The sequence below is a fragment of the Myxine glutinosa genome, chromosome 3 (assembly GCF_964187855.1).
Source record: "Myxine glutinosa chromosome 3, kmMyxGlut1.1, whole genome shotgun sequence".
Taxonomy (NCBI): domain Eukaryota; kingdom Metazoa; phylum Chordata; class Myxini; order Myxiniformes; family Myxinidae; genus Myxine; species Myxine glutinosa.
The window spans coordinates 155,550,823-155,577,159 of record NC_136263.1 but is presented as its reverse complement, the minus strand read 5'-3'; the positions used below and the strand labels follow the sequence as shown (position 1 = coordinate 155,577,159).

Here is a 26,337-nt window from a genome sequence, read left to right as displayed (position 1 = left end):
CCAATTTTCAATAGCGTTCTTCCCTATGCCTAGATACACCCACACACCAGATTACAAGTTGGTACTTCGCTTATTTTTCAAGATATTCCGCTCACAAGGTTCAGACATACATGGCGTCAGACATACATGGCGGCAGCCATCTTGGATTTTGACGTGGGTTGCACCCACACACCAAATTAGAATTCGGTCCTTTGCTTACGCATGCACGCACACATGTACGCATGCACGCACACACGCATGCACGCATGGACGGACACAAGGACGGAGGGGAAAACCATAGTCCCCCTTTCGCTCCGCGGTGCGACGGGGGACAAAAAGGTGGGTCTCTACCATGGTGGTTATTGTGTGTGTGGCTAACAGACCATCTTTATATTTAGCATATAAATATATATATGTACATTTAAAGAAAAACGAACTAAAATCAGAACTTAAATAGACAGGCACCAGATTTCTGGATATACACCGCAGGACAACACGGCTGGCAGGTTGCCTCAAGCGAGCTTAAACAGCAGCACACAGAAGGAGAGGAGCAAATGGGTACAGGAGCAATAGCCATAGGGGAAACACTATAGTTTAGAGAGGGGGAATAACATTAGCTTGAATGGTGATGGGAAGAGTATTTTTAATTTTTTTTAATTTTACATATCTACACAAATATTACACACACTTGCGCACACACACACACACACACACACACACACACACACACACACACACACACACACACACACACACACACACACACACACACACAACGGAGGTGGTAGGTCTCCGATCCTTCTCCTGAAACCTGCATTTGAAGATGACAACCAAGGAAATTGGCACACAAAGTAGACTCCTTTGGTATATTATAATATAGATATTCGCTAAGAATATTTTTATTACTTATTATGAATGAATGAATGAATGATCGTTTTAAGGCCATTTCCCCCACTAGAGTGGGGGTTAACCTTGCGGGCCCCATGACAATCATGGCTCCCTGTTTTTGAGGCAATGTTTTTATGGCCGGATGCCCTTCCTGACGCCAACCCTTAGTCGCCTCTTACAGTGCGCAGGGATGCGGTGTACCGATTCTAAACCGGGGTACAAACCGTGATCATTCATCCCAGCAAGCTGGTACTCACTTTGCCGACCTCGGAAGGATGACAGGCTGAGTCCACCCCCCTGGTGTTAATTTAGCGATCGACTGGGATTCGAACCCAGGATCCTAGGATCCCAAGCCAGCACCCTAATCGCTAAGTTAACTAAGTTAAGCCCTAACCTAACCCTAACGCTAAGCCCTAACCTAACGCTTAGCCCTAACCCTAACGCTAAGTTAAGTTATGCCCTAACCCTAACCTAACCGCTAATCCCCTAACTTATTATAATATATCTTATTAGCCAGGAATATTCTTTCTTACTTATTGGATGTAAATATACTGTGCTTACATATTGAAGAATAAAAAAGGATGTTTCTCACACTATCATGATAATGTCGTTCGGAGAGCATTCTGAATGTCACTTGTAGTTTTTTTAATTATAATTAATCAAAACATTTTAATAAGACGGCGTTAAAAAAGTTTTTTTTTTGCAGCTCCTTTGCAGCTTTAGAAAAAGATGAATTTTGAAGTTGATTTTTTTTAACGAGGCCAGTTATTTTTGGAATCAACACAAGTAAAATTGGGAACGCGTCAGAAAATTTAGCACTGTATTACTGGAGGTGTTAAAGTTTTGTTTTGCACCAAATATGATAAGCAACAAATATTTTCATGTGGGTTTGCTCACATGGTTAACCAAACCGATTTTTGAGATGATTCTTATGGACAAATAGAAAAGACTTCTCATTGATTTGTCGGTAAATTCTCATTCGGGCACTGATTGCAAAGTTGCTTTTCCTTTTAATCCAGTGTAATAAACTCAATGACCATTCAGCACAGAAAGCAATGTAAACAGAAATATAAAATGAAAAATCTGTTTTCAATTCCTTTAAAATGGGTTAATTTGTCTGTGTAAAGCTTCTTACCTGACCTAAAACGTGTATATTGCATAATTTATTTCATAAACTAAAATTCATAATAGCCATGCAAATAGCAAATCCACAGTCAGCCGATAAATCGTGCCACATCCACCTCGTGAAATCCCAGCTCTTCCAGCAGGTGCTCCAGAGATAGCGAGTCCTCTGCAGAATCAAGTTGTGTGTCGGCTTGGCACTTCCTATCCACAGCGGATTGTACCGTAGTCTCCAAAACACCAGCCTTTCCGCTTTCCAAAGCCGGGCAATGCGCATCGAAGGGCAGCTGCAAATGGCTGAAGGAGCAGCAAAACCAGGCCGTTGGTGCTGCAACATCCTCATTGACTCCATGGACCTCAGCATTGTCTTGGATCTCGGCTTCCTTGCCCCAAGCTTCTCTTGAAACCTGGAGACCCATTTCACCTTCTATTTGTCGCTTCATTAAGTAATCTGCAGTCGGCTCTCGGACTGTTATCACTTCTTCTTTGCACATGGTGAATCTATTTGCAATCTGAGGAGCAACCAACTCTTCTGGGTTATTTCTCTTCAGATGCTGTTGTGCTGACACTGTCTCCTCATACTTTGCTCCTTTTTGCCCCATAATTTGCTGTCCCATCTCTAATTTTTCTCCCTTTCTTGTTTCAATTCCCCCAGGTTTTGAGATTCCTTTGTCAGATTCTTGCTTTGTCTTTAGCTGTTCCATGGCTCCTCATGTTGCAGTTCAGCATTGTGGCGTGTGTTTTATTTATATATAGTCCTGCGCCACGATGTCATTTCGTGCGTTGCTCAATAAGTGGCCAGCAGGGGCTATGAAAGGCAATTATCTGAGATTGTGATCGCACCCGAGAAACGTCAGAGACCTTCCAGTCTCAGAGGCTGTTTATTGCATCCACAGAGATGACATCGATTACAATGAGCACACGGCAGGGAAAAGGGTGTGAGATGGTATATATGGCTCCAAATGAATTATAAAGACTTTGAAAATGTTATCAGACTTTTATGAGCGATTTCATTTGTATTTTAGCAGAATTGTGGTATTTAAGAATGTTTTTTTTTTGCATACCAACATTTTGCACTTTGGAACACATTTACCGCAGGAAGATTGTGCCCCGAGCCATACATCCAGGACCACCTCTACCTGGAAGATATGGAGTGAGCTGCAACTTCTTCCCAGAGCACCACAGAGAACTGACGCAAGCACCAATGAACACGTATGGGAACATGAATTGACAGCTTCGGGAAAGCCGACCTTTGCCAAGTAATATGCAAGAGCTGCAACAAAATCTGCATATTTGGCAAAAATCAGAGTGTCATTATTCAGTGGCTGCAAAATTATTCACTTTCTACCAATAATGCCATATTTAGATGAATTACGAATTATGTAAAAACTTTTTCCAAATGAACTTTTTTTATTCCCAACTGAGGAGATCAAACTAAACATTGTTATAGTTGAAGGAGGTTACATGTCAGGAATACTGCAAAAAATATGTACAAATCAAAATGTGCTGGTTTCAAAGATATTCAGCCCCTTAGGTCAGTACTTGAAGGAAGCACCTTTTGCAGCAATGACTGTTATGAGTCTTTTTGGGTAGGTCTCTAGTCTCTACCAGCTTTGCACAGTGAGATGGTGAAATCTTTGCCAATTATTCATGTGAAAATTGCTCTAATTCTGCCAAGTTTGATGGGAATCGTCGATGGACTAAAATCTTCAAGTCTCGCCATAAATGTTCAATTGGGTTCAAGTCAGGACTTTGACTGGGCCACTCAAGAACATTTATGTTCCTGTTATTCAGCCACTCCAGTGTGGCTTTAGCCTTGTGCTTCAGATCACTGTCCTGCTGAAATGTGAATCTTCAACCCAGTTTCAGATTCATGGCTGACTCAAGCAGGTTTTCATCAATGATTCTCCTGTACTATGCACCGTCCATTGTTCCTTCTATCCTGATAAGCTTTTCAGTCCCTGCTGATTAAAAGCAGCCCCATAACATGATCCTGCCACCACCATGTTTGACAGTAAGGATGGTGTTGACTGGGCGATGTGCAGTGTTAGGCTTGCACCAGAAGTAACGCTTTGAATGCAGACCAAAAAGTTTCATTTTTGTCTCGTCTGACCACAAAACTTCTCTCTACATGTCTGCAGTATCATCAAGATGCTTTTTTGTAAACTTCATCCGAGCTTTTAGATGCATCTTTAGTCAGTAATGGCTTCTTTCTTGCCACCTGCCCATAAAGGCCAGCTCTGTGAAGGGAATGCGATATTGCTGATTGATGAACACTGACCCTCGTCTTGAACATAGAGCCTTGCTTGATCTTTCAAATTAATTGTTGGATTTACAGTGACATTTCACAGTTATCTGCTTGCCCGGCTGCTGAGTTTAGATGGGCGACCTGATCTGGGTAGAGTCTTGAGGTTATGATGTGTATTAAACTTCTTAATGATGGATTTCACCACACTCAAAGAGATAAATGAGTGCCATTGAAATCTTCTTATAACCCTCTCCTGAATGGTCCTTCTCCACCACCTTATGTCTGACTTCTTTGGAAAGCTCCTTGGTCTTCATGTTTCCCTTGTAGGTTGACGAAGTGAGCTGTACCTTAAAACTACTTAGATAAGTGGAGGAGCTTAATTTTTAAGTTAAACCCCTGGTTATGTAAAAGGTGAAACTTATTACACTTATTTTGTAACCTTTCAAACAAAGAAATTACTTCTGAAGCGATTTAGGTTTAATTAGGCAAAGGGCTTGAATACGTATGCAACCGTGAATCATCTGATTTTCCCTGTTTATCTAACATTCATATTTTATCTGCATTTCTTAGCTTTACACCTTGTGAAGGTGTTTGTGAAGACTCTATATATTAAGTTTGATTTGAAAACATCATTAACCCTAAAAGTCATTTCCACAAAAAAAATATATATATATTATATATATTGTTACGCAACTGTGATTAACACCACAGTTACGGATGGCCGATTTGCGAGACTTTAACTCCCGAGGCGAACACTCAATGGCGGACTCAAGTTCAACACAAACGCGCGAAATGGCGGGACACAGCGAAGGCTCCGCAACCTTACCTATTAAAATCAAACACCCAGGAAAACTGCGTTCAGATATATATACAGAAAATAATATAAGGATTTATTATCGAATAGTAATACAGTGAAAAAGCCGCGCCGGTAAATCTAATAACTCTAAATCGGGACGTCCCCACACGACTGACAGCAAACACGATACGAGGGAGATTATGAATACAAAAATAACACGTCACGTCGTTCAAATGTACGCGGATGCGGCTTATCTGTCTTTTGGTTGTCTTGGTGGCGGCCGTCCACACCGCTCCTTTTGGCCCGATCGCACACCACCAGGTCCTTCGCTCCAAGCTCCACGAGGCCCCGCTCCAAGCACCACGCGTACGACGCGTGGCCAGCAGCTTCACACGAGGACGATCTCCACAAGGCCCGTGCACCAATGGTTCAACGGAGGGCTCGACTTGCAACGAACTGCTGCGAACTGCCGCGTGCTCTGTGGGCTTGGTGTGCTCGGTGTGTGAACGAACTCTCCACCAACTGCCTTCGGGGAGCTTTTCCACCAACTGCCTTCGGGGAGCTTTTCCACCAACTGTGTCTCCGCGTCGACTGTGTGCTCCAACGAACTCCCTGTGTACTCTCTGGACTGCCACGAACTCAACTGCCTGAAATGGCGTCCGACCGTCGCATCTATTGGTGGCCGATGACGTCACATTGGCGCACTCCTCAGCCAATCACAGCCTCCCAACTCGCCCAGGTCACGCCCTCTGCGGCATGCGACTCCTGACATCTCCCGTCCGCGACCCCCCCGCGGTCGTTTTGTAACACGTAACACGCGAGGTTCGTAGGCCTTTGAGGTGCGAACGGCGGCGGCCAACCGTGGCGGTGTTTTTGGCCTGGTTTCCTGTCTATTTATTACGAAGTCAATGTCAGGGAAAGGGAATTATTTAATGTTGCGCTAAGGACCTAACTAATGTTTATGTGGTTTGCAGTGCCATAATGGACAAAGGTTTGACTACCAGGTGAGACTCACAGGGGCGTTACCTTTAATCCCTCACTATTTAACACTCGGACCTCCAGGTAGATCCACAATCATACATCTTACCCCGACAACCGCCTAAACATCAAGAACTTATTACATGTAGAGTCCCTGTCACGACAGCCGAATACCTACCTATTCAGATCTACCTAGCTCTAGATATTGCTCTACCAAATTCATAACACAGCCCCCCCCCCCTGGAACCGTAGCTCCTGCAAGGTTCACCGCAGGCGCTACCATTCCAGCCTTAACACTTACTGTCACACACTTAATTAACCTATGAAATAAATCAGGAAGGGCTGTGGGAAGTGAGTCGGACTACCTACCTACACTTCCTTAACATGCTGAACCCCTTAACCATCATGCAAGTATGTACATCTTCTTCGTTGTTCCTGTGGAGGGAGGAAACAACAACACACAACACTAACTTAACCACAAAACTTAACCATCTTTCCAAACTCAAAACTCTAACCTTTGTACATACCCCGGTCTACAGACCGCGTCCCCCGGTGGATGCCACAAGACACAACCTTACCTGCGGGGCCATCCCCAATGCATCCCCCTAAATTTTCCACTGCCCTGTCCAGATGTTACAGGTGAGTGACACGGCTCGGTGGATTTCGCCCACATTCATGCAACACAGACCCCTTAACCACTCATTCTCATTCCATAGGTCATCAAGGCATTTCAAAAATCAACAAAGCACTTATTTCAATACACCCCCTGCAGGACCATGGCATTGATGTCATTCACGTGTGTGTGCATTCCTCAACTAGGCAGCGGGGAGGTACCGCACAAAAAGATGGTGGGGGTGCATCAGGCTGTGGTGCCCGCAGTCCCAAAAACAAGTCAACCGACTTACAAGTTCATTGCCCCCCCCCCCCCTTTACCTCTTGGCCCCGTGACAGCCCAACAGCCCCTTTCCGCCGTTACCTCGCCGGTGAGGGTCTCCACACACACCAGGCTCCTTTGCCTCCTGCTTTCGCGCAGCAACACGGGTCACCGGGGGACTTCCTCACCCCGCGGCGCCCAACCAGACCCTCCACCGACGAGCTCCAATTTCCAGTTACCACCGGCTGCCAGGGGTAATTGCCGCAGAGGGGGGCCCGCAGGCATCGCTCCTCAGAGCTTGCTCTGTACCTGCGGACACACACACCTTCCCCACCCACAAGACCCCAAAACACCCTTCCTCCCCCGCTGCCATTCAATTCTCCACACAACTCAGCACAATTCAGTACAATTCTTGGTGTAAAAGGTGTTACAAGGCTTGCCATGGCCTGCCACATGTGAAATCCCCCAGTTCACATTTAAACCATCACACATTTCCAAAAGCACATTTCCAAAAGCACAAGTATCACCCCTCATTATCTCCAATAATCATCACTCACTCTCCAGGTTCCACTCTCACGACCACATCAAAACACCTAACCACAATACAAAAACATACGCCACCCACAAGACACTGTGGCTCCCATTCCATCCCCTCACCGGCCATGTCATCACTCTCACCCGCCTCCCAACTCCAATTTACATGTCCCCAATTTCCAAAGCAAGTCCTGAAGCCTGGGACAGTACTCCTCAAAACACTCACCTCAAGTGCAGGTAGTTGCAGGTTGGTCAGGTCCAAGAGTGCCATCCACCACACCTAATTTCCCCCTCACCCTTCCAATCCACTCCGGAGCCTCCCGACCCATGTAGGAGCTCAATCTATCCCCGTGAACTATCTGTGGAAGGGCATGCGGGCCCATCTGAATTTTGAACACCACATCAGTCACCTGCCGAAGCACCACCCCAGGGCCCTTCCAAGGTGAAGTGAGTTTTGGGCACACCCCCTTCCTTCTCCGGGGCCAGTAGAGCCAAACAAGGTCTCCAGGAAGGAAACGAGGTGTGTGAGCCCGAGCGTCATACCGCGTTTTCATCTGCGAAGAAGCCAAGCCAATTTGCTTCCTCGCAAACTCATGAGCCTTTTCCATGCTCGCTTTCAAATTGGTTGCATAGCTCTCCACAGTTGGCTCACCCGGTTCCCCTGGTGACGGTCCCATCAACAAATCTGTGGGGACTCGCATCTCCCTACCGAACATCAACAAGGCGGGGGTGCACCGAGTGGTCGCATGCTGGGCGGTCCGGTATGCCATCAATATAAAGGGAAGGTGCTCGTCCCAATCCTGTTGGTTTTCAGATGTAAAGAGGGCCAATTGTGTCAACAGTGTCCGGTTGAACCTCTCTACCATCCCATCCGATTGAGGCCTCAGGGGAGTCGTCCGGGTCTTATGAATTTGGAGGAGCTCGCACACCGACCGCAGGAGGGCAGATTCAAAGCTCCGGCCCTGGTCAGTGTGTAGCTCCCTTGGGACGCCAAATCGGGAGAAGAATCCCTCAACTAGAACTTGAGCTACCAGCCGGGCTTCCTGGTTGGGCAATGGGTAGGCCTCTGGCCACTTGGTGAAGTAATCCATTGCCACCATAATGTACCGATTCCCTCGGCGGGTGGCTGGCAGGGGCCCCACCACATCTACTGCCACCCGCTCGAGCGGTGCCCCGACATTGTACACCTGGAGCGGGGCCTTGCGCGCCCGTGGGGGTCCCTTCTTACCGCGGCAGAGGTCGCAGGATCTCACCCAATTTTGAATGTCTCTGCCCGAATTCACCCAGTAGAACCTCTGTCGTAATTTGGACAAAGTCTTGGCCACGCCCAAATGTCCCATTGTCCTAGTCCCATGCACGTGCCCCATAACCACTTCCTTCAATTTGTTAGGTACAATTATCAACCAGGAAGCTACATCACCCATTGGTGTCACCCACTTTCTGAACAAATAGCCCTCTTTCAACCCCAACATCTGCCACTGTGCCCAATAGGCCTTTACCTGGGCTCCGTGTGGAGCAATCTCCTCCCAAGAGGGTCTTTTGTCCTCCTCTAGCCACTGAAAAAGGGGCCCCAAAACGGGATCCTCCCTTTGACTCTCTTGCCAATTCACATCGCCCAATTCCTGTGGGGGTTGTGGCAAAGTTCGCCTGGTCACTCTCGCTGCATATAGGCATGCATCAATTTGGCCCTGCCCAATTGGATCCTTGGCTTCTTGTCAATCACAAAATTTACACTGTGCCTCCCAACAGGGGCGCCGAGAGAGAGCGTCTGCATTGGCATGTGCTTTGCCAGGCCGATGTTGCACAGTGAAATTATACTGCTGCAGCCTCTCAAGCCACCTTGCAATTTGTCCCTCCGGCTCTTTGAACCGAAGGAGCCATTGCAAGGAGGCATGATCCACTCGGATCACAAACTCCCTCCCATAAAGGTAAGGGTGAAAGTGTCCAACTGCAGACAGCAAGGCCAATAGTTCTTTGCGGGTAACGCAATAATTTCGTTCGGGCCTCGAAAGTGCCCGACTGTAATACGCAATAGCCCTCTCGACTCCCTGTTGCATTTGTGACAACACAGCTCCCAATCCCTCCTGGCTCGCATCTGTGTCCAGGATGTAATTGCCATCATCCGTTGGGTATGCCAAAACTGGGGCCTCCACCAGACGTTGTTTTAAGTGACTGAATGCCTCGATGCAGCTCTCTGACCATACAAATTTGGCTCCTTTCTCTGTCAATTTGTGCAAAGGTCTTGCAATTTCCGCGAAATTTGCCACAAATCTCCTGTAGTACGAGCAGAGGCCCAAAAATCCTCGGACCTCCCTTACATTTTTAGGGGCGGGCCACTCTTGTACAGATTTTACCTTTCCTGGGTCAGTGGCCACGCCGCTCTCACTGATCACGTGACCCAGGTAAGTCACTTCCCTTCTGAAAATTTCACACTTGCTCGGATTTAATTTCAACCCGGCACCCCTTAATCTCCCAAATACGTCTGACAAATTTTCGACAGCCTGTTCAAATGTGGGAGCGTGGACCAATACATCATCCAAATAGACGAGGCAAGTCTGCCACGGTAAGCCAATTAAAACACGTTCCATCAGACGCTCAAACGTGGCAGGGGCATTGCACAATCCAAAGGGCATGACGACAAACTGCCAGAGACCCTTTCCTGTGGTGAACGCCGTTTTCTCCCTCGCCTCTTTATCCATTTCCACCTGCCAATAACCGCTCTTTAAATCCAACGTGGAGAACCACGTTGAGCCTGAAACGGCATCGAGGGTGTCATCGATCCTTGGCAGGGGATACGAGTCCTTGAGTGTCACATGATTGAGCTGGCGGTAGTCCACACAGAACCGAGTGGTCCCGTCCTTCTTCTTCACCAGCACAATGGGTGACACCCAAGGACTCACCGAGGGCTCGATAAATCCGGCTCTTTCCATTTTGCTCACCTGTTCCTCTGCCTCCTCCTTCTTAGCGAAAGGGAGCCGCCTCGGCGGTTGGCGAACAGGCCGAGCCTCGCCAGTGCTAATTTTGTGCCTGACGAGACTCGTGCGTCCAACATCCTCGGGGGAGAGAGAAAAAACACCCAAGTTCTTACCAACCAAATTGTGCAACGTCTCTACCTGCTCCGATGTTAGGCCCTCTTCAGAGCGTGTCATCATGTCCCGCACTCCCTCTGACCAATCACATTTCCCCAAATTTTGCCCTCCTTCCGGCTGTACTGGCAAGCATGTGGATCCACCTCCTCCGGTGACCTCTACTACACTACTGCATTTGGCTACGATGGCTCCGCCCCTTATAGTGCGGGGGCTGTCGGACAAGTTGAGCAGCCTGACTGCCAGCATAGGCCCACGGGTGTCTATGAGGGTGCGACCCACCATTAATTCCTCCGTCCCCTGCGAGGACCACGACTCCACTAGCCCCAGCTGGCCAATGGGTTGAGCACCTGCTGCTAACTCTGCCATCACGACTCTCTCGGACCTGGGAGGCACGGTCACAGTGCGCGGCACCTCCAGCCACGTCCCCTGCACCTCCTCGTCATCCCCCAGTCCCATTAACTGCAGCCTCTCGGTGCCCAACCACATATGACCACGCCCAAGGTCTAATTGGCAGTCATGTTCCACCAGGAAACTCAGTCCCAACAGACACTGATCGCACACCCCCGCCACCCACACAACCACGCTGACCTCCAGGCCACCCAACTCCATCCTCACCACTCCGCGTCCCAATATTGGTGCCGTTGCCCCCGTAGCCAGTTGAAGGCTGTGTCCTTCTACCCTATCAATTTTGTCCCAGCCTCCAACACTCTGGTCTAGCACACCCGGATTGATAATGGTGTCACTGGCTCCAGTGTCCACCACAGCCTCACAAAATTCTCCCTCAATTTTGCATCTAACCCTTAGATTACCCATGCCAATTTGTCCGCAATTCACTACTTCCACCAAAGGAGGGCGCTTCTCCACACACTTGCCAGCCGAGCATGGCCCCGTATGCTCGGCTCGTTCTAGTTTCCCGCACACTCTACCTCTATTGGCCCAGGCGGAGGTGGTGGTCCTCTGTCTGGCATCTGTGGACCTACTGGGGGCCCCCTCCTTTCTGGACTGCGAAGCCTGTCAGGAGGTGGGGGCCCATATGGTTGCCGACAATTCCTCTGACTGTGCCCTCTTCTCCCACATCTAAAACAAGTCCCCAAGAACGGACCCCTCTGGTAGCCAGGTGGAGCCCCCCTTTCTCCCGGCCCAGCCCGATAAAAATCAGGCCGTCCTGATGGCCAACCTGGACCACCCTGTCGTGACTCGCTCCCTGCAATTTGTCCCCCCATCAAATTTGTCAGCTGGCGGCTGATTCCCCTTAACATTCGCCCGATGTCATCCTCTGGCTTTTCCCGATCCCGCACCTCGGTCTGCCGTACCGTCACAGGTGCCCTCTCCGATGCGCGGTTCGACCTTCTCAAAAAGGTCAGTCTCGCCGCGCATTCCGCTGCCCGGTGCACCGTGGGTGGGTCCTGTAACTCCACCAACGTCCGGACCTCAGGATCAGGGAGAGCCGCCATAAATTTTTCTATCGCCAGCTTGTCCCACGCCTGTGCTGGTAGGTCCCTGTATGCTATCCTCACAGACTGGTATATATCCTGGGCCAGCTCCTGCAACGTCTCATTAGGCTTTTGCCTGCGATGCAGCAGCTGTGCCCTGACCAGGTCGCACCTTGCGCCTGTCCCGTACCTGTTATTCAAGGCCTCACAAATGGCCTTGCTGGTCAATATTCCCTCTGGGACTACGTTCAACACGTCGGCGGCTGACCCACGCAGTGTCGCCACCAGATTCCCCATGCGCTCCCGCTCTCCCCAACCATTGAGCTGAGACACGCACTCAAATTGTGTCAGGAAAGCCTCGAGGCTCCCTGATCCGTCAAAATGTACGAGGGGGATTGTTTTTCCAGAGACTCTATTCCCCGATTCCTCTCTGTCCAAATCCAGTCCGGGGCCAAAACACCCCCCCAACTGGGTATTCCGTTTCGGAGCCTCTGGTGTCCAAATGTGGCTCGTGGTGAGGGTCTCCTGGGTCACCTTAATCTGGTCCTGAAAATGTTTAACCGACCTACTCACCTCTTCCTTCAGGCTCTCTTGAACCCGACCAACCTCCTTCTTGATGGTATTGTCCCAGATCTCCAGTCGCTCCTGCATAAAATCACTCACCCTTTCATTATCCATTAGTGGCCCCCACAGGCCTTTCTCAATTAACCCTTGCTCCTGCTCTTTTATGCGGGTTTCCAACCCCCTCACCTCCTCGGCCAATTTGCCCCCCTGCCGGTTGAGCAGTCCCCATTCCTCACTCTGCTGTAGCATTCTGGCATCCACCCGGCCCCGATAGCCTTCCAGGTCCCCATTTGCTTTATCAATTCGAGCATTTGTGGCACCAATCTGACCCTCCAACTTTTCCCCCATTTGGACAGCCTGCGTCACGCCCTCCTCTATTTTTGACATTAATTCTTCCCGTTTCAATTCAATTTCCACCCCTATGGCTTTTTCCATCTCCCCCATTTGAGTTTCTACTTTACCCTCAAATTTCCCCAGTCTGTCCGTAATTTGGTTTTGCACTCTCCCTTCTATGCCATCAATTCGTTCCCCCAGCTGCTGTGCCATTTCCCCAATTTTTCCTTCCAATTGTTCATTCCTTTCCTTTATTTCATTCCTCCATTCCTTCCCCTGCGATTCCATTTTATTTTCCAACCCACTTTTCATTTCTCCCATATCCTTACTCATTCCCTTCATTCCTTCCCTCCATTCCTTCCCCTGCGACTTCATTTGTTCATTCAATTCCCAACTGGCTCGCTCACCGTTCTTTTCCATCCCTTCAATTTTTCGAAGCAATTGACCCAACATCTGGTCGGTTGTCGGGGCCGTTCCTACTGCTCCCGACTCCCCGGTGGGGGAGGGGGATAAGTTGGTGCTCGGGACGGGGGAGGTTCCAAGGCTCACCTCGACATCTAATTCCCCTATTTCCGGCTCACTCCCAACGCTGACGGAGGCCTCGCTGCGTACTTCCATCTCGTCGACCTCCGACATCCGCTTTTCGGAAGGTCGTTACCCGCGCGCGTATTTATTTTAATAATTCCTGAAACAATTTAAATTTGACGAAGACGCGATATCGCGCTCCGTTTGCCCAATTGATTATCAAATTTCTCCGCCTCAACTATAAAAATTTTGCGTTCGAACGTCGGGCGCAATGTACGCCCGACCGTGTCGATTTCTCCCCGCGGACAAAAAAATTTGTCCGACCGTGTCGATGTCTCGCCGCGGACAAAAAAAATTTGTCCGACGGGTTCAAATCCTACACTCCTGACACCACTTGTTACGCAACTGTGATTAACACCACAGTTACGGATGGCCGATTTGCGAGACTTTAACTCCCGAGGCGAACACTCAATGGCGGACTCAAGTTCAACACAAACGCGCGAAATGGCGGGACACAGCGAAGGCTCCGCAACCTTACCTATTAAAATCAAATACCCAGGAAAACTGCGTTCAGATATATATACAGAAAATAATATAAGGATTTATTATCGAATAGTAATACAGTGAAAAAGCCGCGCCGGTAAATCTAATAACTCTAAATCGGGACGTCCCCACACGACTGACAGCAAACACGATACGAGGGAGATTATGAATACAAAAATAACACGTCACGTCGTTCAAATGTACGCGGATGCGGCTTATCTGTCTTTTGGTTGTCTTGGTGGCGGCCGTCCACACCGCTCCTTTTGGCCCGATCGCACACCACCAGGTCCTTCGCTCCAAGCTCCACGAGGCCCCGCTCCAAGCACCACGCGTCCGACGCGTGGCCAGCAGCTTCACACGAGGACGATCTCCACAAGGCCCGTGCACCAATGGTTCAACGGAGGGCTCGACTTGCAACGAACTGCTGCGAACTGCCGCGTGCTCTGTGGGCTTGGTGTGCTCGGTGTGTGAACGAACTCTCCACCAACTGCCTTCGGGGAGCTTTTCCACCAACTGCCTTCGGGGAGCTTTTCCACCAACTGTGTCTCCGCGTCGACTGTGTGCTCCAACGAACTCCCTGTGTACTCTCTGGACTGCCACGAACTCAACTGCCTGAAATGGCGATGGCGTCCGACCGTCGCATCTATTGGTGGCCGATGACGTCACATTGGCGCACTCCTCAGCCAATCACAGCCTCCCAACTCGCCCAGGTCACGCCCTCTGCGGCATGCGACTCCTGACATCTCCCGTCCGCGACCCCCCGCGGTCGTTTTGTAACACGTAACACGCGAGGTTCGTAGGCCTTTGAGGTGCGAACGGCGGCGGCCAACCGTGGCGGTGTTTTTGGCCTGGTTTCCTGTCTATTTATTACGAAGTCAATGTCAGGGAAAGGGAATTATTTAATGTTGCGCTAAGGACCTAACTAATGTTTATGTGGTTTGCAGTGCCATAATGGACAAAGGTTTGACTACCAGGTGAGACTCACAGGGGCGTTACCTTTAATCCCTCACTATTTAACACTCGGACCTCCAGGTAGATCCACAATCATACATCTTACCCCGACAACCGCCTAAACATCAAGAACTTATTACATGTAGAGTCCCTGTCACGACAGCCGAATACCTACCTATTCAGATCTACCTAGCTCTAGATATTGCTCTACCAAATTCATAACAATATTATATATATTATATATATATATATATATAATCATATATATATATATATATAATTATATTTATATATATATATATATATATATATATATATATATATATATATATATATACAGAGAGAAAGAGGAGAATGGAGAGTAAATGGAGAAAAATGAAGGTGGAAGGGGAGGATGTGAATCAAAATACAGGGAAATAGGAGAGCCTGGGATAAAGCAGGGAAGATGGGTTATAAGATTAATAACTTTAAACTATTTTGCATGCATATTATGTAAATGGCCTGTGAGTGATATTGTGGCTTCAACATGTACTGTAGATTGGCAAGAGCAGTGTGATATTTGTGATAAACTTGAGTGAGAGGCATTTCAAGAGTAATGTGATTCTAGCCACAATTTAATGAAGCACAAGATGAATGGCTGTTTTGTTCGAAGTGTTATCAATGATAAGATAAATTAAAACTGCGGGCAGTGATCATCCGGGGACCAGAGAACTCCATCCTAATTGGAGGGGTGCTCGCCAGAGTCGTTGACGACAGCCCGGATCCGATTGTTCAAAGTTTCAACTCAATCGATTGAAAAATGAAGGCAGGGATCCATTTTAAAGGTTTTCAAAAAATCCAATATGGCCGCCATGTCACGTGACCTATGACGTCATATTTATGCTACGTATACAATCACCTGCCATACCATAAGTGGTCAAAGTTACAACTCAATCGGTAGAAAAATGAAGGTGGGGATTCATTTTAAAGGTTTGCATTAAATCCAATATGGCCGCCATGTCACGTGACCTATGACGTCGTATTTATGATATGTATACAATCAAGTGACGTACTATAAGTGGTCAAGGTATCAAGTTCATCTGACCAACGGTTTGGCCTGTAGGTCGATACAAAGTTCAGGCATCACAATATTAATTAAATAAAAGAAATGCAGAGTCAGCACTTTCTTAATTGGCGCGCCATAGACTAATTAAGCAAAAAATGAAAAATCGGCGAACTAAGCGTTCTTCGCCTTGGGGTGTAGTATATGTGTGCCAAGTTTCAAATCAATAGGTCAAAAAATGAAGGAGGAGTTTGCTTTTTAAGATTTTCACTAAATCCAACATGGCCGCCGCTATACATTACCTATGACGTCATACTTAGGATATGCATCAAGTCAGATGGGGTCCCATACATGGTCCAAGTTTCAGATTCCTACGATGAAAGGTGTGGCCTGTAGGTCGCCAACAAATTTCATGGAATCATAATAATAATAATAATAATAATAATAATAATAATAATTAAAACTGCGGGCAGTGATCATCCGGGGACCAGAGAACTCCATCCTAATTGGACGGGTGCTCGCCAGAGTCGTTGACGACAGCCCGGATCCGATTGTTCAAAGTTTCAACTCAATCGATCGAAAAATGAAGGCAGGGAGCCATTTTAAAGGTTTTCATAAAATCCAACATGGCCGACAGGTCACATGACCTATGACGTCATACTTAGGATATGCATCAAGTCAGATGTTGGTCCCATACATGGTCAAAGTTTGAAATTCCTACGATGAAAGGTGTGACCTGTAGGTCCATCACAAGTTCCTCTCCATGCCAAGTCGATACCAGGTTCATGGCATCACAATATTAATTAAATAAAGAATCAGCACTTTTTTAATTGGCGCGCCACAGACTAATTAAGCAAAAAATGAAAAATCGGAGATGACAGCTTTCTTCACCTTGGGGTGTAGTATATGTGTGCCAAGTTTCAACTCAATAGGTCAAAAAATGAAGGAGGAGATAGCTTTTTAAGATTTTCACTAAATCCAACATGGCCGCCGCTATACATTACCTATGACGTCATACTTAGGATATGCATCAAGTCAGATGGGGTCCCATACATGGTCCAAGTTTCAGATTCCTATGATGAAAGGTGTGGCCTGTAGGTCCATACCAAAGTTCATGGCATCACAATATTAATTAAATAAAGAAATGCAGAGTCAGCACTTTCTTAATTGGCGCGCCACAGACTAATTAAGCAGAAAATGAAAAATCGGAGATGACAGCTTTCTTCACCTTGGGGTTTAGTATATGTGTGCCAATTTTTGCACTTTTTGGACAAATGCACTTTTTTAATTGGCACGCCACAGACTAATTAAGCAAAAAATGAAAAATCGGCGAACTCAGCGTTCTTCGTCTTGGGGTGTAGTATATGTGTGCCAAGTTTCAACTCAATAGGTCAAAAAATGAAGGAGGAGATAGCTTTTTAAGATTTTCACTAAATCCAACATGGCCGCCGCTATACATTACCTATGACGTCATACTTAGGATATGCATCAAGTCAGATGGGGTCCCACACATGGTCCAAGTTTCAGATTCCTATGATGAAAGGTGTGGCCTGTAGGTCCATACCAAAGTTCATGGCATCACAATATTAATTAAATAAAGAAATGCAGAGTCAGCACTTTCTTAATTGGCGCGCCACAGACTAATTAAGCAAAAAATGAAAAATCGGAGATGACAGCTTTCTTCACCTTGGGGTGTAGTATATGTGTGCCAATTTTTACACTTTTTGGACAAATGAAATTTTTTAATTGGCACGCCACAGACTAATTAATCAAAAAATGAAAAATCGGCGAACTCAGCGTTCTTCGCCTTGGGGTGTAGTATATGTGTGCCAAGTTTCAACTCAATAGGTCAAAAAATGAAGGAGGAGATAGCTTTTTAAGATTTTCACTAAATCCAACATGGCCGCCGCTATACATTACCTATGACGTCATACTTAGGATATGCATCAAGTCAGATGGGGTCCCATACATGGTCCAAGTTTCAGATTCCTACGATGAAAGGTGTGGCCTGTAGGTCGCCAACAAATTTCATGGAATCAGAATAATAATAATAATAATAATAATAATAATAATTAAAACTGCGGGCAGTGATCATCCGGGGACCAGAGAACTCCATCCTAATTGGAAGGGTGCTCGCCAGAGTCGTTGACGACAGCCCGGATCCGATTGTTCAAAGTTTCAACTCAATCGATCGAAAAATGAAGGCAGGGATGCATTTTAAAGGTTTTCAAAAAATCCAATATGGCTGCCGTGTCACGTGACCTATGACGTCATATTTATGATACATATACAATCATGTGCCATACCATAAGTGGTCAAAGATTTCAACTCAATCGATCGACAAATGAAGGCAGGGATACATTTTAAAGGTTTGCATTAAATCCAATCTAGCTCCATCCCAAGTTCCTCTCCATCCCAAGTCGATACCAAGTTCATGACACCACAATATTAATTAAATATAGAATCAGCACTTTCTTAATTGGCGCGCCACAGACTAATTAAGCAAAAAATGAAAAATCGGAGATGACAGCTTTCTTCACCTTGGGGTGTAGTATATGTGTGCCAATTTTTGCACTTTTTGGACAAATGAACTTTTTTAATTGGCACGCCACAGACTAATTAAGCAAAAAATGAAAAATCGGCGAACTCAGCGTTCTTCGTCTTGGGGTGTAGTATATGTGTGCCAAGTTTCAACTCAATAGGTCAAAAAATGAAGGAGGAGATAGCTTTTTAAGATTTTCACTAAATCCAACATGGCCGCCACAATACGTGACCTATGACGTCATACTTAGGATATGCATCAAGTCAGATGGTGTCCCATACATGGTCAAAGTTTCAAATTCCTACGATGAAAGGTGTGACCTGTAGGTCCATACCAAGTTCATGGCATTACAATATTAATTAAATAAAGAAATGCAGAGTCAGCACTTTCTTAATTGGCGCGCCACAGACTAATTAAGCAAAAAATGAAAAATCGGAGATGACAGCTTTCTTCACCTTGGGGTGTAGTATATGTGTGCCAATTTTTGGACTTTTTGGACAAATGAACTTTTTTAATTGGCTCGCCACAGACTAATTAATCAAAAAATGAAAAATCGGCGAACTCAGCGTTCTTCGTCTTGGGGTGTAGTATATGTGTGCCAAGTTTAAACTCAATAGGTCAAAAAATGAAGGAGGAGATAGCTTTTTAAGATTTTCACTAAATCCAACATGGCCGCCGCTATACATTACCTATGACGTCATACTTAGGATATGCATCAAGTCAGATGGGGTCCCATACATGGTCCAAGTTTCAGATTCCTACGATGAAAGGTGTGGCCTGTAGGTCGCCAACAAATTTCATGGAATCAGAATAATAATAATAATAATCCGGACGATTTCAAAAGGGTACCTCTGGTCCCCTAATAATAATAATAATTAAAACTGCGGGCAGTGATCATCCGGGGACCAGAGAACTCCATCCCAAGTTCATCCATCCCAAGCCATACCATAAGTGGTCAAAGTTTCAACTCGATCGATCGAAAAATGAAGGCAGGGATGCATTTTTAAGGTTTTCAACCTTAAACCTTAAACCTTAAGTGAGACCTATGACGTCATATTTATGATACATATACAATCATGTGCCATACCATAAGTGGTCAAAGATTCAACTCAATCGGTTGAAAAATGAAGGCAGGGATGCATTTTAAAGGTTTTCATAAAATCCAAAATGGCCGCCATGTCACGTGACCTATGACGTCATAATTAGGATATGCATCCGATCGAAAAATGAAGGCAGGGATCCATTTTTAAGGTTTTCAAAAAATCCAATATGGCCGCCATGTCACATGACCTATGACGTCATCATTGTGATATGTATACAATACCATGGCGTACTAAAAGTGTTGAAAGTTTCAACTCAATCGATCGAAAAATGAAGGCAGGGATGCATTTTAAAGGTTTTCATAAAATCCAATATGGCCGCCATGTCACATGACCTATGACGTCATCATTGTGATATGTATACAATCACGTGCCATACCATAAGTGGTCAAAGTTTCAACTCAATAGGTCAAAAAATGAAGGAGGAGATAGGTTTTTAAGATTTTCACTAAATCCAACATGGCCGCCACAATACGTGACCTATGACGTCATCATTGTGATATGTATACAATACCATGGCGTACTAAAAGTGTTCAAAGTTTCAACTCAATCGATCAAAAAATGAAGGCAGGGATGCATTTTAAAGGTTTGCATTAAATCCAATATGGCCGCCATGTCACGTGACCTATGACGTCATAATTAGGATATGCATCCAAGCAAGTGACCTACTATAATTGGTCAAAGTTTCAACTCAATCGGTCGAAAACTGAAGGTGGGGATTCATTTTAAAGGTTTGCATTAAATCCAATATGGCCGCCATGTCACTTGACCTATGACGTCATATTTATGATATGTATACAATCAAGTGACGTACTATAAGTGGTCAAGGTATCAAGTTCATCTGACCAACGGTTTGGCCTGTAGGTCGATACAAAGTTCAGGCATCACAATATTAATTAAATAAAAGAAATGCAGAGTCAGCACTTTCTTAATTGGCGCGCCATAGACTAATTAAGCAAAAAATGAAAAATCGGCGAACATAGCCTTCTTCGTCTTGGGGTGTAGTATATGTGTGCCAAGTTTCAACTCAATAGGTCAAAAGATGAAGGAGGAGATAGCTTTTTAAGATTTTCACTAAATCCAACATGGCCGCCGCTATACATTACCTATGACGTCATACTTAGGATATGCATCAAGTCAGATGGGGTCCCATACATGGTCCAAGTTTCAGATTCCTACGATGAAAGGTGTGGCCTGTAGGTCGCCAACAAATTTCATGGAATCATAATAATAATAATAATAATTAAAACTGCGGGCAGTGATCATCCGGGGACCAGAGAACTCCATCCTAATTGGACGGGTGCTCGCCAGAGTCGTTGACGACAGCCCGGATCCGATTGTTCAAAGTTTCAACTCAATCGATCGAAAAATGAAGGCAGGGAGCCATTTTAAAGGTTTTCATAAAATCCAACATGGCCGACAGGTCACATGACCTATGACGTCATACTTAGGATATGCATCAAGTCAGATGTTGGTCCCATACATGGTCAAAGTTTGAAATTCCTACGATGAAAGGTGTGACCTGTAGGTCCATCACAAGTTCCTCTCCATGCCAAGTCGATACCAGGTTCATGGCATCACAATATTAATTAAATAAAGAATCAGCACTTTTTTAATTGGCGCGCCACAGACTAATTAAGCAAAAAATGAAAAATCGGAGATGACAGCTTTCTTCACCTTGGGGTGTAGTATATGTGTGCCAAGTTTCAACTCAATAGGTCAAAAAATGAAGGAGGAGATAGCTTTTTAAGATTTTCACTAAATCCAACATGGCCGCCGCTATACATTACCTATGACGTCATACTTAGGATATGCATCAAGTCAGATGGGGTCCCATACATGGTCCAAGTTTCAGATTCCTATGATGAAAGGTGTGGCCTGTAGGTCCATACCAAAGTTCATGGCATCACAATATTAATTAAATAAAGAAATGCAGAGTCAGCACTTTCTTAATTGGCGCGCCACAGACTAATTAAGCAGAAAATGAAAAATCGGAGATGACAGCTTTCTTCACCTTGGGGTTTAGTATATGTGTGCCAATTTTTGCACTTTTTGGACAAATGCACTTTTTTAATTGGCACGCCACAGACTAATTAAGCAAAAAATGAAAAATCGGCGAACTCAGCGTTCTTCGTCTTGGGGTGTAGTATATGTGTGCCAAGTTTCAACTCAATAGGTCAAAAAATGAAGGAGGAGATAGCTTTTTAAGATTTTCACTAAATCCAACATGGCCGCCGCTATACATTACCTATGACGTCATACTTAGGATATGCATCAAGTCAGATGGGGTCCCACACATGGTCCAAGTTTCAGATTCCTATGATGAAAGGTGTGGCCTGTAGGTCCATACCAAAGTTCATGGCATCACAATATTAATTAAATAAAGAAATGCAGAGTCAGCACTTTCTTAATTGGCGCGCCACAGACTAATTAAGCAAAAAATGAAAAATCGGAGATGACAGCTTTCTTCACCTTGGGGTGTAGTATATGTGTGCCAATTTTTACACTTTTTGGACAAATGAAATTTTTTAATTGGCACGCCACAGACTAATTAATCAAAAAATGAAAAATCGGCGAACTCAGCGTTCTTCGCCTTGGGGTGTAGTATATGTGTGCCAAGTTTCAACTCAATAGGTCAAAAAATGAAGGAGGAGATAGCTTTTTAAGATTTTCACTAAATCCAACATGGCCGCCGCTATACATTACCTATGACGTCATACTTAGGATATGCATCAAGTCAGATGGGGTCCCATACATGGTCCAAGTTTCAGATTCCTACGATGAAAGGTGTGGCCTGTAGGTCGCCAACAAATTTCATGGAATCAGAATAATAATAATAATAATAATAATAATAATAATAATAATAATAATAATAATAATAATCTGAGCAATTTCAAAAGGGTACCTCTGGTCCCCTAATAATAATAATAATCTGAGCAATTTCAAAAGGGTACCTCTGGTCCCCTAATAATAATCTGAGCAATTTCAAAAGGGTACCTCTGGTCCCCTAATTATCATTATAAAACACAAGTCTGAAGGACAAAAGAAAAAAACTTGGAAATATATATATGATGGAAAACGTGAAAGATGAGGAAGTTGTTGTGGTAGGAGGAGACCTAAATGGACATGTCGGAAGGAGTATGGACGGTTTTGAGGGAGTTCATGGGGGTTACGGATATGGTGTGAGAAATGGAGAAGGTGAAAGGATTTTGGAGATTGCTGATGGAGCTGATTTGTTGATGTGTAATACTCAGTTCCAGAAAGAGGATAATAAGCTTGTTACATATACGTCAGGTGGGTCGACGACAACCGTTGACTACCTGCTGGTGCGTAGGCGAGATAGGGGGCACCTCTGGGACACAAAGGTGATCCCGGGGGAGGAGGCTGTTTCACAGCACCACTTGGTTGTCTGCGACATAAGGGTAAAAGGTGTGAAGAGAGCTCGGCGGGTGAAGTACCAACCGAGAATTAAGTTGTGGAGGTTGACAGAGGTGACAGTGAGGGAGGCATTAAAAGAGAGGCTGAGTATGGAAGAGGATGATGTGGTTGAGCTTGAAAGTGGTTGGATGTCAATGAAAGATAGTCTGTTGGGAGCCGTTGGTGAAGTATGTGGATGGACAAAAGGACCACCGAAGCACTCGAAAACATGGTGGTGGGATGATGAAGTTGGAAAGAAGATTGACGAGAAGAGGAAGAAGTTCAAGGAGTGGCAGAAGGCGAAGGGTATGGGGGCAGAAAAGGCAGAGCATTAAAGTTATAAGGCAGCCAAGAAGGCTGCAAAAAAAGAGGTAGCAAAGGCGCAGGAGGCATGTAGGAAAATGTTCGGAGAACGCTTGGATTTGGAAGAGGGTCAGAGAGCGGTATTCAGGATTGCAAAGCAGATAACGAAAGAGAGGTGTGATGTGATGGGGGTGAGTTGCTTGAAGGATGAAGTGGGACAAATCGTTGTGGACCCAGATGGAATTAAAGGAAGATGGAAGAGATATATGGAAATACTGTTGAATACAGAGAATGAATGGGATGGCAACATAGAGAGTAACCCAGTTTTAGGACCGGCAGAGAAGATAACCGAGAAGGAAGTTGAGGAAGCGATAAAAGCAATGAAGAGTAGAAAAGCCGGAGGGCCGACGGGAGTTGTGGGAGATATGTTGAAGGCAGCGGGAAATTGGGGTGTGAAGAGAATGACAGAGATCTGCAATCTGGTGGTGAAAGTAGGCCGCATTCCAGTGGATTGGGAACTGAGTACCGTCGTCCCTCTATACAAGGGGAAAGGTGACCCGCTGGACTGTGGCTCGTATCGAGCGATAAAATTATTGGAGCATGGAATGAAGGTATTGGAAAGGGTGTTGGAGAGGAGCATAAGGAAGAAAGTGAAGATTGACGAAATGCAGTTTGGATTTATGCCAGGAAGAGGAACGACAGACGCGCTTTTTATTGTGAGGCAGTTGCAGGAGAAGTACATGGAGAAGAGGAGGAAGTTGTTTCTTGGGTTTGTTGATCTGGAGAAAGCATTCGATAGAGTTCCACGTGAAGTAGTGACATGGGCATTGAGGAAGTTAGGAGTGGAGGAATCGTTGATCAGAGTAGTGATGGCAATGTACAGAAGAGCGCGCACAGCTGCAAGAACGAAGGACAGGAACAGTGGTGAGTTTGAGGTGAAGGTGGGAGTGCATCAGGGGTCGGTACTAAGTCCACTACTATTTGTAGCTGTGATGGAGGTGCTGGCTCGGAACGTAAAGGAGGGTTTACCGTGGTAGTTGCTGTATGCAGATGATCTGGTGTTGATTGCGGAAAGTATGGATGGACTGAAGGAAAAGATGAACAAGTGGAAGAAATGTATAGAGTCAAAAGGTCTGAAGGTGAATATCGGAAATACGAAGGTGATGACAAGCGGTAAAGCATGTGGTGACGTGGAAAGAACTGGGAAGTGTCCTTGTGCTGTGTGCAGGAAGGGTGTCGTAGTGAATTCCATTCAATGTACAATGTGCGCTGAGTGGGTTCATCAAAAATGTAGTTGTTTGAGAGGGTCATTAACCAGTGTGGCAGCTACATTCAAGTGTAAGGTGTGCACAGAGGGAGCTGCAGATGGAGGAAATGTTGAGTTGAATCTTGGAGACGGCATGAAGCTGGAAGGTGTGAAAACATTTTGTTACCTCGGAGACATGCTGAATGGAGAAGGTGGATCAGTCTCGGCAACGGTTGCTAGAGTGAGATGTGCATGAAAGAAGTTTCGGGAACTGAGTGGCGTGCTGACGAGGAGGGGAGTGTCGTTGAAGCTGAAGGGAAAGGTGTATACTGCATGTGTGAGAAGTATTGTGATTTATGGGAGTGAGACATGGGTAATGAACGTAGAGCAGCAACCAAGGCTGGAAAGGGTGGAAATGTGAATGGTTCGGTGGATGTGTGGAGTATCGTTGAGAGAGAGGAAGACAAATGATGAATTGTGAAAGATGATGGGAATAGAGCCTATGATGGGTGCTGTGAAGAGAAACAGTTTGAGATTGTTTGGTCATGTGCTGAGGAAGGATGAAAGTGGCTGGTTGAGAAGAGTGATGGAAATGAATGTAGAAGGAAGTAGAGGACGGGGAAGACCGAGAAAGACTTGGCTAAAGATGATCGAAGAAGAAATGCGGGCAAGGGTGTTAACAAGGGGAGATGCAGAAAATAGGAAAAAATGGAGAAGATTGTCATGGGGACCGCAAGGCTAACCCCCGCTCTAGCAGGGAAAATGGCCTTAAAATGCGTGTTGTTGTTGTTGTTGTTGTATATATATATATATATATATATATATATATATATATATATATATATATATATATATATATATATATATAATAAAATGCAGTGTATGTGTGTTTGCATGTGTCTGAAGTCTGTCTGCATGTTTGCATGTGTCTGTCTGAAGGACAAAAGAAAAAAACGGAAATATATATATATATATATATATATATATATATATATATATATATATATATATATATATATATATATATATATATATAATAAAAAAATGCAGTGTATGTGTGTTTGCATGTTTCTGTGGCAGTGTCAGTGTGTGTGTGTGTCCTCCATAACTCCAAAACCATCAAACCTAGTGGTCCCAAACTTTGCATGCATACCTATCAACCTCCATCGGAGTGTATGAATGAAAACTGGGTGTTTGGATGTGTTTATCTACCATTTTTGAAATAATTTAGGGTATGCTCATCACAAAAAACCAGAATAAGCCTTACCAAAATGGCAGTGCACCATCTTGGTCAGCCCTCTGTCATATCACTGGGTTCTAAAGCCGCCATTTTGTTTGGGCCTATGCAAACGTACCTCATCTTGGAAACACGATCTATTCTCACGGACTAACTAAAGGATATAATCAAAATCTGAATTTGGATTTTATGATCTGACTCTGTAGACCAAAGAAATATCAAACTCTGGAGTCAAATCTGAAAAATGTAACGACATTGGCGATACTTATAATTAAATGTATGAATTTCTTTAACCCAAGGATACATAACCTAGGAAGCCCATGTTATAATCTCTTTTAAAATGGTGTGTGCTGTTTGAAAATGACAGGTCGTTTGTGTCCTTTTTGAATGGGATGGAGATGCCCGGAGATGCCCGTAGACAGTTAAATATTTATAATTAATTTTATCCTTTGTTAATTATTTTGTTCTTTAGTGCCTGTTAAGTTTGCCAAACCCTCATATTATATGGTGCTCTCTTTCCTTCCCCTTCTCTCATGCTGCCTTCCCTTCCCCTCGTGCTGCCTTCCCTTCCCCTCATGCTGCCTTCCCTGCCG

At 45.3% G+C, this 26,337-nt stretch overlaps 1 protein-coding gene across 1 annotated transcript in view; it reads right to left on the bottom strand.

Moving 5' to 3' along the window:
- LOC137423852 (tryptophan 5-hydroxylase 1-like) overlaps positions 1–2,713 on the bottom strand; it is a 170,637-nt gene extending 167,924 nt beyond the window's left edge. Inside the window, exon 1 of the mRNA XM_078773533.1 lies at positions 2,109–2,713. Within this exon, the coding sequence (XP_078629659.1) occupies positions 2,109–2,693 (585 nt within the window). The 5' untranslated portion in view covers positions 2,694–2,713. The remainder of the gene's footprint in view (positions 1–2,108) is intronic.
- Between the last annotated feature and the right edge of the window lie 23,624 nt (positions 2,714–26,337).